The sequence below is a fragment of the Heptranchias perlo genome, chromosome 3 (genome assembly GCF_035084215.1).
Source record: "Heptranchias perlo isolate sHepPer1 chromosome 3, sHepPer1.hap1, whole genome shotgun sequence".
Lineage (NCBI taxonomy): Eukaryota > Metazoa > Chordata > Chondrichthyes > Hexanchiformes > Hexanchidae > Heptranchias > Heptranchias perlo.
Window position 1 is genome coordinate 73,710,607 of NC_090327.1, and position 18,562 is coordinate 73,729,168.

At 42.1% G+C, this 18,562-nt stretch overlaps 1 protein-coding gene and 1 long non-coding RNA gene across 3 annotated transcripts in view; one reads left to right on the plus strand and one right to left on the minus strand.

The window, feature by feature from the left end:
• mcmdc2 (minichromosome maintenance domain containing 2) overlaps positions 1 to 18,562 on the plus strand; it is a 64,584-nt gene that overhangs the window by 30,828 nt on the left and 15,194 nt on the right. Inside the window, exons 6-7 of the mRNA XM_067980273.1 lie at positions 6,794 to 6,901; positions 18,063 to 18,173. Of these exons, the coding sequence (XP_067836374.1) occupies positions 6,794 to 6,901; positions 18,063 to 18,173 (219 nt within the window). The remainder of the gene's footprint in view (positions 1 to 6,793; positions 6,902 to 18,062; positions 18,174 to 18,562) is intronic.
• LOC137315792 (uncharacterized) overlaps positions 14,384 to 18,562 on the minus strand; it is a 59,126-nt gene continuing 54,947 nt past the window's right edge. For both annotated transcript variants that reach the window (XR_010961467.1, XR_010961469.1), the window contains one exon: positions 14,384 to 15,460. This is a non-coding gene — a long non-coding RNA (uncharacterized lncRNA). The remainder of the gene's footprint in view (positions 15,461 to 18,562) is intronic.

Genomic DNA, 18,562 nt, shown 5'->3' on the forward strand with positions numbered 1-18,562 from the left:
TTCAGGAGTGAGATTAGAAAACATTTCTACACACAAAGGGCGGTAGAAGTTTGGAACTCTCTTCTGCAAACAGCAATTGATACTAGCTCAATTGCTAAATTTAAATGTGAGATAGATAGCTTTTTGGCAGCCAAAGGTATTAAGGGATATGGGCCAAAGGCAGGTATATGGAATTAGATCACAGATCAGCCATGATCTCAGCAGGCTCGAGGGGCTAAATGGCCTACTCCTGTTCCTATATTCCTATGTTCCTATAGTAGGTACAGCACAGGAGGAGGCCATTCAGCCCATCATGCCTGAGCCGGCTCTTTGAAAGAGCTATCCAATTACACTGCTCATTCCCCATAGCCCTGTAAATTATTTCCCTTCAAGTATTAATCTAAGTCCCTTTTGAAAGTTACTATTGAATCTGCTTCCACCACCATTTCAGGCAGTGCATTCCAGATCATTACAACTTGCTACGTAAAAAAAATGTTTCCTCATGTTGGCTCTGGCTCTTTTGCCGATCACCTTAAATCTGTGTCCTCTGGTTACCGACCCTTCTGCCACTGGAAACAGTTCCTCTATCAAAACTGTTCATGACTTTGAACAACTCTATCAAATCTCCCTCTGTTCTAAGGAGAACAACCCCAGCTTCTCCAGTCTCTCCACATAACTGAAGTCCTTCATCTCTGGTACCATTCTCGTAAATCTCTTCTGCACCCTTTCCAAGGCCTTGACATCTTTCCTAAAGTGTGGTGCCCAGAATTGAACACAGTACTCCAGCTGGGGCCTAACCAGTGTTTTATAAAGGTTTAGCATAACTTCCTTGCTTTTGTACTCTATGCCTCTATTAATAAAACCATATGCTTTTTTAACAGTCTTCTCAACTTGTCCTGCTACCTTCAAAGATGTATGTACATGCACCCCCAGGTCTCTCTGTTTCTGCACCCCCTTTAAAATTGTACCATTTCGCTTATATTGCCTCTCCTCGTTCTTCCTATCAAAATGCATCACTTCACACTTCTCTGCATTAAATTTCATCTGCCATTTGTCTATGTCCTCCTGAAGTCTGTTACTGTCCTCCACATTATTTACTACCTTTCCGAGTTTCGTGTCATCTGCAAACTTTGAAATTCTACCCTCTATACTCAAGTCCAGGTCACTAATATATATCAATAAGAGCAGTGGTCTTAATACTGACCCCTGGCGAACACCACTGTAATTATCTCCAGTCTGAAAAACAACCATTCACCACTACTCTCTGATTTCTGTCCCCTAGCCAATTTTGTATCCACACTGCCACTGTCCCTTTAATCCCATGGGCTTTAATTTTGCTAACAAGTCTGTTATGTGGTTCTTTATCAAATGCCTTTTGAAACTTCATATACGCAACATCAATCGCACTACCCTCATCAACCCTCTCCGTTACTTCATCAAAGAACTCAATCAAGTTAGTCAAACACATTTTCCTTTAACAAATCCGTGCTGACTTTCATTTATAAGCCATACTTTTCCAAGTGCCAATTAATTTTGTCCCGGATTATTGTCTCTAAAAGTTTCCCCACCACCAACGTCAGGCTGACTGGCCTGTAATTGCCGGGTTTATCCCTCTCCCCTTTTTTGAACAGAGGTATAACATTTGCAATCCTCCGGTCTTTCACACCATCCCCATATCTAAGGAGGATTGGTAGATTGTGGCCAGAGCCTCCGCAATTTCCACCCTTACTCCCCTCAGTAACTTAGGATGCATCCCATCTGGACTGGGTGACTTTCCTACTTTGAGAACTGCCAATCTTTTAAGTACCTCCTCTTTATCTATTTTTATCCTATCCAATATCACTTCTACCTCCTCCTTTACTGCTACGATGACAGCATCCTCTTTTCTAGTGAAGACGGATGCAAAATATTAATTTAATACCTCAGCCTCCACACGAAGATCTCCTTTTTTGTCCCTAATTGGTCCCACCCTTCCTTTGACTACCCTTTTACTATTTATATGTTTATAAAAGACTTTTGGGTTTCCTTTTTATGTTAGCCGCTAATTTGTTCTCATAATCTTTCTTTGCCCCTCTTATTCCCTTTTTTAGATCTCCTCTCTACTTTCTGTATTCAGCCTGGTTCTCTACTGTATTATGAACCTTACATTCATCATAAGCCACCTTTTTCTGTTTCATTTTAATCTCTATATCTTTAGTCATCCAGGGACCTCTAGCTTTGGATGCCCTTCCTTTCTCCCTGGTAGGAATGTGTCTACTCTGTACCTGAACCAACTCCTCCTTGAAAGCCTCCCATTGTTTTGCCCACCAATTTTGTACATGAAATAATGATGTTTGGCACATATTACTGAGAGACAATTCTAAAACAACAGTAAAATAACTTTCATAAGTGTGTAGCAGGAATGAAGAACTGAACCTGCTATAAATGTATTGCTTAATGATTTTGGAAATACAAATTAGAGTTTCTATCACAAAATTCTAATAATGCTTTGTGTGCATTATCAGTAATAGTATTCAGTACTTTTGAGTATCACTCTAGAATTAAATGATTTGGATATAACATAAGGACATAAAATGGTGCAACTGTAAAATATATTCCCCCAATGGCTTAGCTGTTAAGTAAATGATTAGTTGAACCATACGAGCCAAGAAAGTGCCACATTTGATCCCTGCTCTTTGCTGAGTTAGTTTATCTCAGCCCATTCGCAGCAAGGGCACTACAATTAACTTCAATGGCCCCAGATTACAGAGGTGAAAGTAGGCCAGGATTGCTACTCCTCATTGCTGAGACTCTTTGTAGAGGTGCGTGTGTGGAGGGAGGGTGGGAGAGACAGGATCAGACTCAAATGTGATGACTTCCCCACCACTTATCCTTATGATCGTATAACCTCACTATCATGGCCTCATACAAGAAGAACCCTGGCCTACTTTTCCCTCCTTAATCTGGTCACTTGGATGAGTTCCTGGGGGATGCTAGCACCCTTGAAGAAGGAAATGCCTTCAAGAAGGAAAGAGGGACATGGAAAAATTAGTGGAGACGGAGAGAAAAACATTTTGTAAAACACTACCTGGGTGTTTTTTTAAATAATATGTCAGTTTTTGTTGTTCAGGTTCTTTTCTTTGTTACCACCATCCACTTTATTTCTTTTTGTATTATTTCTGCCAAAAACAAGTATCACCAGTATTTGTGGGAATGTCTAGCCCGTATCTTGAATTTGTGCTTTGTAGTACAAACAGAAGTTTCATATACTTTTGCACCATTTTCTTGTGCAAAACCAGAGAACTGTTTCTGTAGGAGGACTATTGTCTCTTGCAATGCAAAATCTTACTTCCTGCAGAATATGTGGTCCTGAGATTAACAAAAACCAGAACAACTTGAATCTCTATAGTCCTCTTCATGTGCAGGGAAACGTCTCAAAGCACTTTATATTGAGGAGGAAAACATAGTGGATGCTGAGCAGGAGAGAAAAGGGATAAAGGAAAGGGTTAGAGCATGATCAAAAAGAAGAGCTTTTAGGAGGTTTTAGAATGCAGAGCAGGGAGTTGGCAAGGCAGAGTGATCTAGAGATAGTTTCCAGAAGTTCAGCAGCTGTGCTGCTGTCGAGTGGCCTTTGGTGGAGCAGATGACAAAATATAACCCAGTTTCAGAAGAATGGTTACATAAGGCTGGAGGAGGTTGCTAAAGTAGGTTGGGGTAAGGCCAGGAAGATATTTGAAACTGACGACATGAATCTGGAAGTTAATTTGCTGAGAAGTGGGGAGTGAGGGACTTTGTGCAGGTGAACACAAAAGCTGCGATACATTAAATGAGTTGTAATTGATGGATGGCGTAGGTGAGGAGGCTGGCTAAGAGAACATTAGAGAACATTAGCCTTTAGATTAGTGTTGAAATTGCCCAGTGTTGAATTTACGTAGGAAAATTTAGTCTTCAGCATTCAGTTTGATATATAACAATATATATTTCCAAATGCTTTAACATTGAACAATGTCTCAAGGCGCATCACAGAGTTGTGAGGAACAAACGTTGAGCCAAAAAAGGAGAGATTAGGCAGGAGAACATTGGAATAGTCAGATCTGGAGGTGCAAAGGCATGAATGAGTATTTTAGTGTCAAATGGGCTGAAGTAGGGGCAGAGGCAAGTGATGTTACAGAGGTGGAAGTAGGCAGTCTTTGTAATGAAGATCATATGGAGTCAGAAGCTCAACTCGGAGTCGAACAGGATGCCGAGGTTGCAAGCAGTTTGGTTCAGTCTGAGACAGAGGCCAAGAAAGGGATGGTGTTGGTGGTAAGGGTACAGAGTTTGTGGCGGGGGCCGAAAATAATGTAGTACATTATTTTTGCACCATATTAAGTTTTTATCAGGTCCCAGCGGATTGGAAAACCGCAAACGTAACACCCCTATTCAAGAAGGGAGTGAGACAGAAAGCAGGTAACTATAGACTGGTTAGTCTGACATCTGTCATTGGAAAAATGCTAGAATCCATTATTGAGGAAGTAGTAGCAGGATATTTGGAGACTCATAATACAATCAAGGAGAGTCAACATGGTTTTATGAATTGTAAACAATTTTACAACACCAAGTTATAGTCCAGCAATTTTATTTTAAATTCACAAGCTTTCGGAGGCTTCCCCCTTCGTCACCTGACGAAGGGGGAAGCCTCCGAAAGCTTGTGAATTTAAAATAAAATTGCTGGACTATAACTTGGTGTTGTAAAATTGTTTACAATTGTCATCCCCAGTCCATCACCGGCATCTCCACATCATGGTTTTATGAAGGGGAAATCATGTCTGCCAAATTTATTAGAGTTCTTTGAGGAAGTAATGGGCAGGGTGGATAAAGGGGAACCAATGGATGCAGTATATTTGGATTTCCAAAAGGCATTCGATAAGGTGCCACATAAAAGATTACTGCATAAGATAAGAGCTCATGGTGTTGGGGGTAATATACTGGCATGGATAGAGGATTGGCTAACTGACAGAAAACAAAGAGTCGGAATAAAAGGGTCATTTTCAAAATGGCAATCTGTGGGGTGCTGCAGGGATCAGTGCGAGGGCCTCAACTATTTACAATATATATCAATGACTTGAATGAAGGAACAGAGTGTCTTGTGGCCAAATTTGCTGATGATACAAAGATAGGTGGAAAAGCAAGTTGTCTGCAAAGGGATATTGATAGGTTAAGTGAATGGGCAAATATTTGGCAGATGGAATATAATGTGGGAAAATGTGAAGTCATCTACTTTGGGAGGAAAAATAAAAAAGCAAAATATTATTTGAATGGAAAAATGCTGCAGTACAGAGGGATCTGGGTGTCCTCGTACATGAAACACAAAAAGTCAACATACAGGTGCAGCAGGTAATCCAGAAGGCAAACGGAATATTGGCCTTTATTTCTAGGGGGTTGGAGTATAAAAGCAGGGAAGTCATGCTACAACTGTACAGGGTGCTGGTGAGACCACACCTGGATTACTGCGTACAGTTCTGATGCTCTTATTTAAGGAAGGCTATACTTGCATTGGAAGCAGTTCAGAGAAGGTTCACAAGGTTGATTCTGGGTATGGAAAGGTTGTGTTATGAGGAAAGATTGAACAGGTTGGTTCTATACTCATTGGAGTTTAGAAGAATGAGAGGAGATCTCATTGAAACATATAAGATTCTGAGGTGGCTTGACAGGGTAAATGCCAAGAGGATGTTTCCCCTCATAGGGGAATCTAGAACTAGGGGGCATAGTCTCAGAATAAGGGGTCGCCCATTTAAGACGGGCGACCCCTTATTCTGAGACTATGAGAAGGAATTTCTTCTCCCAGAGTGTCGTGAATCTTTGGAATTCTTTACCCCAAAAAGCTGTGGAGGCTGAGTCATTGAATACATTCAAGGCTGAGTTAGACAAATTTTTGATCAGCAAGGGAGTCAAAGGATATGGGGAAAGGGCAGGAAAGTGGAGTTGAGGTAAAATTCAAATCAGCCATGATCTCATTAAGTGGCGGAGCAGGCTCGAGGGGCCGAATGGCCTACTCCTGCTCCTATCTCTTACGGTCTTATGGTCTAAAAGTTTTTTAAATAATTAGAAAGTGCACATTTTCCCCTTTACAACAACAACTTACATTTGCATAGCGCCTTTAAGGTAGTAAAACATCCCAAGGCTCAAGCAAGCCTCTCAGCATTCAGCTAGAAGTTTAAATATTTCATTGTTCATGCTATAGGAACATAGAAATAGGCCATTCAGCCTCTCGAGTCTGTTCCGCCATTCAATTAGACCATGGCTGACCTGTACCTCAACTCCATTTACCCTCCTTTGCTCCATATCCCTTGATACCCTTACCCAACAAAAATCTATGGATCTCAGTCTTGAAATATCAATTGTTCCAGCATCCACAGCTGCTCTAGATTTCCACTGCCCTTTGTGTGAAAAGGTGCTTCATGATTTCACTTCTAAATGGCCTAGCTCTAATTTTAAGATTATACCCTCTTGTTCTGGATTCCCCCACCAGAGGAAATAGTTTCTCTGCATCTATCCTATCGAATCCCTTTGTCGTTTTAAACACCTCGATTAGATCACCCCCCAATCTTCTAAACTCAAGGGAATACAAACCAAGTTTAAACAACCTGTTCTCATAATTTAACCCTTTAAGCCTTGGTGTCATTCTGGTGCCTCTGCCCTCCAAGGCCAATATGTACTTAATAGTTTCCATTACATTTCTTTAACTTAAAGAATGGTGATTTGAAAGAACATAAATACTAATTCCTGCAAACTCTGAAATAAAACTACATTTGCTAAAATATTGTTTTTTGGTTTGTTTATATATTTTCAAAAGACAAACAACTGGTTGAAATGATTGATGCAGCTGTTCTTGATGTTATTAAAGGAAATCAAGTCAACAGATCATATTCTAGGTACCAGTCTTTCACTCTGTTTTTAAGGGGTAAGTTTGCTTTTTTTTATTGCAACTTGGGGCTGAAATTTCTGTATTCATTAATTTTATTGAAAAAGTAAACTGGGCAAAAAGTATTTCAAAGTTAATAATCTCAAATCATTTAATTCATAAATTCCTCTGTCACTGGTGAATGTCTGGTTTTGGTCAACAGTCTCAGAGTGAATAACACTTCATATTTGTGTTTACCCTTTTCATTCAAATTAGTGGACAGGAATTTTGACCTTTGATGCCTTATCTACACCCGATTCTGTTTATTAACATATTTATAATGGCTTCATACATCGAAATAAAAGTAAAGGTGACATGGGTTTTGTAAATCATACTTAGTAGCTTTCCATGTTTGACAGCACAGCTGCTTTATTTGTGATAAACACATTTCAAAAGGATTTTTTAAAAAATATTCAGAAGGAAACATCCTAGCTATCAAAGATGGATCTACTGCATTTTGAATGATGTGTCCTCCTTAGTCACAATCTGGAGTTAAGAGAGTGAGAGAAGAGATGTAGTGTCTCTGGTTGCCCTCCTCTGGACTTTCTCAAGGGCCCTGGCCAAATGAGGGGATTGAAACTGGAGACAATACTCTAAAGGCAGTTGTACCAAGGCCTTGTATAAGCTAAGTATCATATTTCTAGTTTTATAATGAACTGTACTAGAAATACACCTTAACACTCTATTCACTTTCCCCATGGCCTTGCAGCACTGGACCATCTATATTTTATCCACTACGAGACCCAGTCCCTCTCCTACTCTGTAACTTTAAGGACTTAACCCTGCATGGTACATGCCTTGAATTACCCAGACACAAATGCATCACACTGTATTTACCTATATTGAAGGCCATCTGCCACACATGGACTCATTCCCGTAATGTATCTAGATTATCTTGTACTCTCTTCTTTAATCTATATTCCTTATCTCCGCATACAACTTTGTGTCATTGGCAAATTTGAGAATTGTTCCTTCAACAGCTTCATCCAAATAATTGATAAATCCTCAAAATAAAACTTAGAACATAAGAAATTTTAAAAACCAGTAATTCTGAAAACAAATCCAACAATTTTCCTCCACGTAGTCCTCTCCTCTTCTCTATTGGGGCCTTAGATTTGTCTTCTGCTCAGTTCCCAGAGCTTAGATCCTTGATCTGGGCTTTGGGTTGTGCTGTTTTCCATGTCTCAGTTTTGTTTTTTTGCTCCTCAAAAATGTTCACATTCACAATTGCAGCGTTTTCCTATCTTCCACTTTTTTATCAGCACTTGTGCGACCTCATACTCAGTTTTTTTTTCTTTGTTCATGGGATGTGGGCAGCGCTGGCAAGGCCAGCATTTATTGCCCATCCCTAATTGCCCTTGAGAAGGTGGTGGTGAGCCGCCTTCTTGAACCGCTGCAGTCTGTCTGGTGAAGGTTCTCCCACAGTGCTGTTAGGTAGGGAGTTCCAGGATTTTGACCCAGCGACGATGAAGGAATGGCGATATATTTCCAAGTCAGGATGGTGTGTGACTTGGAGGGGAACGTGCAGGTGGTGTTGTTCCCATGTGGCTGCTGTCCTTGTCCTTCCAGATGGTAGAGGTTGCGGGTTTGGGAGGTGCTGTTGAAGAAGCCCTGGTGAGTTGCTGCAGTGCACCTTGTGGATGGTACACACTGCAGCCACGGTGCGCCGTTGGTGAAGGGAGTGAATGTTTAGGGTGGTGGATGGGGTGCAGATCAAGCGGGCTGCTTTGTTCTGGATGGTGTCGAGCTTCTTGAGTGTTGTTGGAGCTGCACTCATCCAGGCAAGTGGAGAGTATTCCATCACACTCCTGACTCGTGCCTTGTAGATGGTGGAAAGGCTTTGGGGAGTCAGGAGGTGAGTCACTCGCCACAGAATACCCAACCTCTGACCTGCTCTTGTAGCCACTGTATTTGTGTGGCTGGTCCAGTTAAGTTTCTGGTCAATGGTGACCCCCCCAGGATGTTGATGGCGGGGGATTCGGCAACGGTAATGCCGTTGAATGTCATGGGGAGGTGGTTAGACTCTCTCTTGTTGGAGATGGTCATTGCCTGGCACTTGTCTGACGCGAATGTTACTTGCCACTTATGAGCCCAAGCCTGGATGTTGTCCAGGTCTTGCTGCATGCGGGCACAGACTACTTCATTATCTGAGGGGTTGCGAATGGAACTGAACACTGTGCAATCATCAGCGAACATCCCCATTTCTGACCTTATGATGGAGGGAAGGTCATTGATGAAGCAGCTGAAGATGGTTGGGCCTAGGACACTGCCCTGAGGAACTCCTGCAGCAAGTCCTGGGGCTGAGATGATTGGCCTCCAACAACCAATACCATCTTCCTTTGTGCTAGGTATGACTCCAGCCACTGGAGAGTTTTCCCCCAGATTCCCATTGACTTCAATTTTATAAGGGCTCCTTGGTGCCACACTCGGTCAAATGCTGCCTTGATGTCAAGGGCAGTCACTCTCACCTCACCTCTGGAATTCAGCTCTTTTGTCCATGTTTGGACCAAGGCTCTAATGAGGTCTGGAGCCGAGTGGTCTTGGCGGAATCCAAACTGAGCATCAATGAGCAGGTTATTGGTGAGTAAGTGCCGTTTGATAGCACTGTCGACGACACCTTCCATCACTTTGCTGATGATTGAGAGTAGACTGATGGGGCGGTAATTGGCCGGATTGGATTTGTCCTGCTTTTTGTGGACAGGACATACCTGTTCAATTTTCCATATTGTCGGCTAGATGCCAGTCTTGTAGCTGTACTGGAACAGTTTGGCTAGAGGCGCGGCTAGTTCTGGAGCACAAGTCTTCAGCACTACAGCTGGGATGTTGTCGGGGCCCATAGCCTTTGCTGTATCCAGTGCACTCAGCCGTTTCTTGCTATCACGTGGAGTGAATCGAATTGGCTGAAGACTGACTTCTGTGATGGTGGGGATATCGGGAGGAGGCTGAGATGGATCATCCACTCGGCACTTCTGACTGAAGATAGTTGCAAACGCTTCAGCCTTATCTTTTGCACTCACATGCTGGACTCCGCCATCATTGAGGATGGGGATGTTTACAGAACCTCCTCGTCTCGTTGTTTAATTGTCCACCACCATTCACGACTGGATGTGGCAAGACTGCAGAGCTTTGATCTGATCCGTTGGTTGTGGAATCGCTTACCTCTGTCTATAGCATGTTGCTTCCACTGTATGCGTGCATGTAGTCCTGTGTTGTAGCTTCACCATGTTGGCACCTCATTTTTAGGTACGCCTGGTGCTGCTCCTGGCATGCTCTTCTACACTCCTCATTGAACCAGTGTTGATCCCCAGCTTGTTGGTAATGGTAGAGTGAGGAATATGCTGGGCCATGAGGTTACAGATTGTGCTGGAATAGAATTCTGCTGCTGCTGATGGCCCACAGCGCCTCATGGATGCCCTGTTTTGAGCTGCTAGATCTTTTTTGAATCTATCCCATTTAGCACGGTAATAGTGCCACACATCATGTTGGATGGTTTCCTCAGTGCGAAGACGGGACTCCTACCAATACTGTCATGGACAGATGCATCTGCGACAGGTAGATTGCTGAGGACGAAGTCGAGTAGATTTTTCCCTCGTGTTGATTCACTCACCACCTGCCGCAGGCCCAGTCGGGCAGCTGTGTCTTCAGGACTCGGCCAGCTCGGTCAGTAGTGGTGCTACCGAGCCACTCTTGGTGATGGACATTGAAGTCCCCCACCCAGAGTACATTCAGTGTCTTTGCTACCCTCAGTGCATCCTCCAAGTGGTGCTCAACATGGAGGAGGACTGATTCATCAGCTGAGGGAGGGCGGTAGGTGATAATCAGCAGGAGGTTTCCGTGCCCATGTTTGACCTGATGCCATGAGATTTCATGGGGTCTGGAGTCAATGTTGAGGACTCCCAGGGCCACTCCCTCCTGACTGTATATCACTGTACTGCCACCTCTGGTGGTCTGTCCTGCCGGTGGGACAGGACATACCCAGGGATGATGATGGAAGAGTCTGGGACGTTGGCTCAAAGGTATGAAGTGCCCTTCAATGTCATCCCCCTCAAGATAAGAAAACACAGAAAATAACAGATAAGCTCAGAAAGAAAAAAGAGGGATAGCAAATTCCAAGGCTAATAAAAATTCCAAATGAGACAGAAAAATGACAAAGGTGTATAAGAGGCATACACTGGAACAGCCATACAGAAAGAAAGAGAAAAGGACATACTCAAAATAAATAGATAGACTGCCACATATATTCTGTGACAAGTATGCACAGAAAGTGAGAAATATATAGGTGAGGAAAGTACAGGGATGACGTAAAAAAGGAAATAAGGAAAACAAAGAGAGGGCATGAAAAAATATTAGCTAGTAAGATTAAAGAAAACCCAAAGATGTTTTATCAGTTCATTAAGAACAAGAGGATTGCTAAGGAAAAGTGGGACCTATCGGGGATGATAAGGGTAACTTGTTTGTAGAAGTAGAGGATGTGGGTAGGGTTTTAAATGAATATTTTGTCTCCGTATTCACAAAGGTAAGGGATGATCCGGACGTAGTAGTTAAAGAGGAGAGGTGTGAAATATTGGACAAGGTAAACATAACGAGAGAGGAAGTACTAGAGGGACTGGAATCCTTGAAAGTTGGTAAGTCATCAGGACCGGATGGATTGTTTCCTAGACCATTGAAGGAAGCCAGGGAGGAAATAGCGGATGCTCTGAGGATCATTTTCCAATCCTCACTAGATACAATTTTATTTTAAATTCACAAGCTTTCGGAGGCTTCCTCCTTCCTCAGGTTGAGGAAGGAGGAAGCCTCCGAAAGCTTGTGAATTTAAAATAAAATTGCTGGACTATAACTTGGTGTTGTAAAATTGTTTACAATTGTCAACCCCAGTCCATCACCGGCATCTCCACATCATCACTAGATACAGGGGAGGTATTGGAGGACTGGAAGACTGCAAATGTAGTACCATTGTTTAAAAAAGGATACGAGGGAAAGGCCAAACAATTATAGGGCGGTCAGTCTTACCTCAGTGGTGGGCAAACTATTAGAATCAATACTGAGAGATAGAATAAACTGTCACTTGGAAAGGCATGGTTTAATCAGGGATAGTCAGCATGGATTTGTTCAGGGAAGATCATGCCTTACAAACCTGATTGAATTCTTTGAGGAAGTGGCAAGGAGGATTGATGAGGGTAGTGCAGTGGATGTTGTCTACATGGATTTTAGTAAGGCATTTGACAAGGTTCCACATGGCAGACTGGTCAGAAAGATAAAAGCTCATTGGATACAGGGAAATGTAGCGAATTGGATCCAAAATTGGCTCAGGTGCAGGAAACAAAGGGTAAAAGTTGATGGATATCTTTGCGAATGGAAATCCATTTCCAGTGGCGTGCTACAGGGTTCAGTGTTGGGTCCCTTGCTGTATGTGGTATATATTAATGATTTGGACTTGAATGTAGGGGGCATGATTGGCAAATTTGCAGATGACACAAAAATTGGCTGTGTAGTTGATAGTGAAGAGGATAGCTGTGGACTCCAAGAAGATATCAATGGGTTGGTGGAGTGGGCGGAAAAATGGCAAATGGAGTTCAACCCGGAGAAGTGTGAGGCAATGCACTTATGGAGGGCAAACAGTAAGTGGGAATTCGCAGTAAACGGGAATATATTGAGAGGGGTAGAGGAAGTGAGAGACCTTGGAGTGCATGTGCACAGGTCCCTGAAGGTGGCAGTACAGGTGGATAAGGTTGTGAAGAAGGCATACGGAATGCTCTCCGTTATTAGTCGAGGTATAGAATACAAAAGCAGGGATGTAATGATGGAACTGTATAAAACGCTGGTAAGGCCACAGCTGGAGTATTGTGCGCAGTTCTGGTCACCACATTACAGGAAGGACGTAATTGCTCTGGAGATAGTGCAGAGAAGATTCACAAGAATGTTGCCAGGGCTTGAAAATTGCAGCTACGAGGAGAGATTGGATAGGCTGGGGTTGTTTTCCTTGAGCAGAGGAGGCTGAGGGGAGACTTGATTGAGGTATACAAAATTATGAGAGGCCTAGTTAGAGTAAACAGGAAGTACCTGTTTCCCCTAGCGGAGTGTTCAAGAACTAGAGGACATGGATTTAAGCTGATTGTTGGAAGGATTAGAGGGGACATGAGGAAAATTTTTTTTACCCAGAGGGTGGTGGGTGTATGATATTCGCTGCCCGAATTGGTGGTAGAGGCAAGGACCCTCAACTCTTCTAAAAAGTACCTGGACCTGCACTTAAAGTGCTGAAAGCTGCAGGGCTACGGACTGGGTGCTGGAAGGTGGGATTAGAATGGGCACCTGGTTGTTCTTCGAGCTGGCACGGACACAATCGGCCGAATGGCCCCCTTCTGTGCTGTATCTTTTCTATGGTTCTATGGAGACAGACTTACAGAAAGAGACAGACATAAAGAGTGAGAAACACTCAAATGGACAGATACAGAGATAACAAGAGAAAGTGTCTCAAAACTAAAGACAGAGAAAAATAATGGCAAGGAAGATGTAAACACAAAAGACTTGGGAGATGAGCATAAGTACAGTTACATGAAAAGAAAGAAAATGAATTTTATTTTTATTTTTGCCAATGAACTGGTGCATGTGTATTTGTGTTTTAAAAAAACACTTACCAGTCATTGATGTTCAAGCCATAATCTAATTTTGGGGTTCAGATTATTGTTTCTAACAGTTTGCATTCTTACTCAAACACTTTTTAAAAAAAAATCTACTGATCTCTCCTCTGATGCTGTGATTCTTGCTACGGTATAACTCCATGGGCCTCAATAGTCCTCTGGTACCTCTCCCAAGGGACCATTCTTCATGTGTGAGCCTAGACAGTGAAGCCATTCAACTGTGGGAGTATTGCAGGAAACTCTCATTCTGTCCTCATCCAATGTGCATGGACTTCCAGCAGGAATCACTGGATAGCAATCAAGAGTGAAAGAATTTTTCATCACCCCAGCCTAGGGCAACTAAGGACATTTGTCAACACTTGCACCATCAAGGTGAGATCAGGGATTGAATCTGGAAAGTTCCTGATCTTTAGGATTCAGTACCACATTCAGTATTGCATTTCCCCACTGAACTATCATTAAAAACCATTGTCCATCGACAAATTCCCAGAATCTTTTTCAGTTTATGAATTGGTAAAAAAAACAATTTCCTCCTGAATTTGAGCAAAAAATTAAATTTCCCAGTGTTTTCTTATCAAAAATAAGTTCTAGGGACATGCATATTTCACATTGATGAAGTCAACACATACATCATGTGCTGTACATGTCATGCTGACGTCACAGAGGAACGACAGAGAAGGAGGGTGAATTAGAATCAAATTAGATGCATCTCTTGTCCTGATTTTCAGTTACTGCTATGAGGACGATATTCTTTATACTACTGCTGTCTTTCATTCCTGGTTGGGTATGGAGCAAGGACAGTATTGCACTGAGACAGTAACCACACTCAGGTCAAACACCAAGCCATTTTTTATTACAAGCAGAATTGGAACTGAACCCCTGTGCATAATCTCCAAACAATTTTTAATGGTCCGGATCTTGCTGGAGCGTGGCATCTCGTGGTGCGCCCTTCAGCTCGAAAATGTTTTGCGCCGTAACTTGCTGGAAGTGCGAGCTGATAACGGTGCGGCAAGGGCAACGGGGCATCTGGGACCTTAGTTAGCGGCGGGACCAACAGTGTAACTCCTTAACCAATGAGATTTAAGGATTGAGAAAGAAACAGGAATGACGGAGAAGGAGGGTGAATTAGAGTCAAATTCGATACAGAAAGAAATAAAGAGAGGGAAAGTAAGATTGGATTAGGAGAGAGAGAGAAAAGACACAGAAAGGAAAAGTAAGAAAAAAAAAATAAATTTTAAATTTGACATTGTTTACATCTCTAACAACAATTGACTACATGCAGGAATGCGACTGAACACTTTAAATTGTTCCCATTCTAGGAGCAAGAGAGATTGATTGGCCTTGCATTAACAATGATCTCGTCGTTAAAAATGCCTTTAATTGCCAGACTTAACTTTATGTGGCAAGTTTAATGGGCAATTAATGTGTAAATCCAGTAAGTTCTTAAAAATAACAGGAGGCTAAGGGCGAAATGTCATTTGTGCAAAGCAAACGACGGAGCGGCATAAATCGACCAGCAAGTTCTGGAGATTCTCAACTCATGGTGTATCTCTTAATCCCCTGAACTTGCTGGCCGATTTGCACATTAATAACGGTGTGTGTCGTTAACACACCATTATTTTTGCAGCAAGATCCGGCCCATTATCTCACCATTATTGTGACAAGTAAATGGTTAGATCCACAACAATGAACATATGGGCCCCAAAAATCTATGGTCAATGTGGTGTACTCAACAAGAAACAATGGTGCTCAGATAACATCCTTCTTTTAAAGGTCCAAAACCCTGTGTTCTGCAGCTGAGGAAGAACTCAAGCTGGCATTAGGTCCCGGCTCCTCCTCTGCCAACACCCTCACCTGCTTCTGCTTATGAGGGAAGGCTTCTGGCGCACCAATGGGAGCTGCAGCTGGTACTTGGGTTCACCTACACAAACAGAAGTGGAACATATGTTAGAAGTCAGCTGCAAAATACCACTTCAGACACAGCTTATGTAACTAGTGATATATGTCGTTGTGGTACGCTGGAACATATGTGTGAATGAATGAGGGAACTTGTTCTCCAAGCAGAGAAATAGTGCTGAGATCTTGGAAATTTCAAAGGCACACAGAGTGCCAACGAAGTGTGCACATTACATCCTAGCTTGAGTGTGAATAGAAACATGGAAAAATTTACAGCTCAGAAGGAGGCCATTCGGCCCATCGTTTCTGTGCTGGTCGAAAAAGAGCTACCCAGCCAAATCCCATTTTCTAGCACTTGGTCCGTAGCCTTGTAGGTTATGGCACTTGAAGTGCATATCCAAGTACTTTTTATAAGTGATGCGGGTTTCTGTCTCTACCACCCTTTCAGGTAGTGAGTTCCAGGCCCCCACCACTCTCTGGGTGAAAAATTCTTTCCTCAGCTCCTCTCTAACCCTTCTACCAATTACTTTAAAACTATGCCTCTTGGTTATTGACCTCTCTGCTCAAGGAAAAAGGTCCTTCCTATCCACTCTATCTAGACACCTCATAATTTTATACACCTCAATTAAATCACCCCTCAGCCTCCTCTGTTCCAAAGAAAACAACCCCAGCCTATCCAATCTTTCCTCATAGCTAAAATTCTCCAGTCCTGGCAACATCCTCGTAAATCTCCTCTGTACCCTCTCTAGTGCAATTATATCCTTCCTGTAATGTGGTGACCAGAACTGTATGCGGTACTCAAGCTGTGACCTAACTAGTGTTTTATACAGTTCTAGCGTACCCTCCCTGCTCTTATATTCTATGCCTCAGCTAAAAGGAAAGTATCCTGTATGTCTTCTTAACCACCTTATCTACCTGCCTTGCTACCTTCAGGAATCTGTGGACATGCACTCCAAGGTCCCTATCTTCCTCTACACCTCTCAGTATCCTCCCATTTATTGTGTATTCCCTTGCCTTGTTTGACCTCCCCAAATGCATTACCTCACACTTCTCCGGATTAAATTCCATTTGCCACTTTTCTACCCACCCGACCAGTTCATTGATATCTTCCTGCAGTCTACAGCTTTCCTCCTCACTATCAACCATAGGAATAAATGAAGATCTATCATGCTAGTAAGTTGTGTTGTATGGTTGCTTTGTGGGCTCACTTTTCCAAATGGTAATGCAACAGTTCCATTTTGAAATGGCAGTAATGGAGTGTGCCCTGCTATAGTATGGGCACACCTGTGAAGCTTGGAAAGAGTTGTTTTCTGAGGGCTTAACATGCAGTCTCAGTAATGGTTTAACAGACTGAAAAGAAAGTTTTTGTGGCATGTATCTATTGTTACACAGAAATATTAGCTAGCCTTGCCTTGGCAGAATCTGCACTCAAGTCCTTTGATTGTTTGTCATAGTATTTACTTTGACTGCCACCTGTGGCCAAGCAGACTACATAGTATTGCTGTGGGGAAGGTGGCGGGGGGGTCCCAAAAAGGACAATCTCCTTCGCTGCACTTCTTGCAGAAGCATCTACAAAGAATCAACTGAAAATGGAGGTGTTCTGCATTGTTGACCAGCTATTTCCAGTTTTAAATAGCAGTTGCAGAATTTAAAGAGCTATTTCCCACTCTTGGTGATACTGATTTTCTGCCAGTAGGCCCAATCCGGGCCAAGAGCTCGCTGTGAATAAAACTGAGGCCGACCTTGAGAAATCCCACAAGGTTAGCTGATCACACACCATTTTATGGCCACATTAGAAAACTGATCCTTGTGTGTAAATTATAATTTGGTTTTGTATTAGCAATGAATGTCATTGAGGATTGCAAGGCCTGGGTTTTCCTCTTCTGTGCTTGGCAGTCCATGATTTTTTGCCCATTAAAACGAATAGACAAAAAATTGCAGGCTGGCGAATACAGAAGCAGAAACTATCAACCATAGTCTTCACTGCATGTTTATTAAGTTATAATCTGCAATTGATTAATCTGAAAATTTGATGTCTCGGAAATATTAAAATAGAACATACATAGGATCAAAGATATTTAAAACCCTTCTTACTTTTTCCCATTTCCTCATCCAGGTCACTCACCATCACATATCTTGCAGCAACTAGAATTATGTCAAAAGGGTAGAAATTACTGTCAGCATTGTTATAGTATGAATGCATATTTCAGGATAACTGCTCCATTAAAATAGCAGCGAGAAGAATTTGATATGAACTTTGTACAATAACATTGCCAGCAGTAATTTCTACCCCGTAGACTTCTCCAGTTAATGCAGTGGAGGAAGTGCAATAATATTTGGGTGACTTGGATGAGATTATTCTTTCCCTGCACCTAAAAGCATGTTTGCCTTTGCTGGATATTCCATCCAGCAGTCTGTTTCACTACTGCAAAGAAACTCATCCAACAGAGACCAGGCAGAATGAGTAACAGTATTAAAATCACAGTCTTATAGTTGGAGGTCAGGTTGGACTCCTGAACTGAAATGTGTCCCATTACTTTACCATGTATAATATAACCCATATGTAAGCTGTAAGAAAATTATATTGGAATTTGGAATGCTTTATTTATTTTTAATTTTTTTTTAAGATGAACTTCCTAATAGAATGAAGATGGGTGATAGATACTATGTAATAGGAATTCCAGCTCATATATACAGTGGTTCACAGCTAACATTGTGCATGGAAGCAAACAGCATACAGCCCTGGTTTCCAAAAGGTAGGACAAATATTAACTGGCAATAATGAGGAGAAAGCCTATCTGAACACTAATGACTTTAGAATGTAGCGTGGTTGAACGTAGTGTGTGAAAAGTTTTTTGAAGATCAGTTGATACAGTTTGTGATACGGTAGACTAAGTTCCCACCGCTGTTCATTCAAAGGGATGAGATCCAGCGATAAATTCATGAACCCCTTTTTAATGTTTCTGATGATCTAAAGATTTTGCAAGCTGCCACTTTTATGTCCCACAAAAAGTGTAGTAACAGCTCTATTTATAACATAGGTGCTAATGGGAACTCAATTTCACTGCTTGCATCATTGTGAATTTGGGAAGGCAGAGATGAATGCAGTTATACTCAAGACTTATGC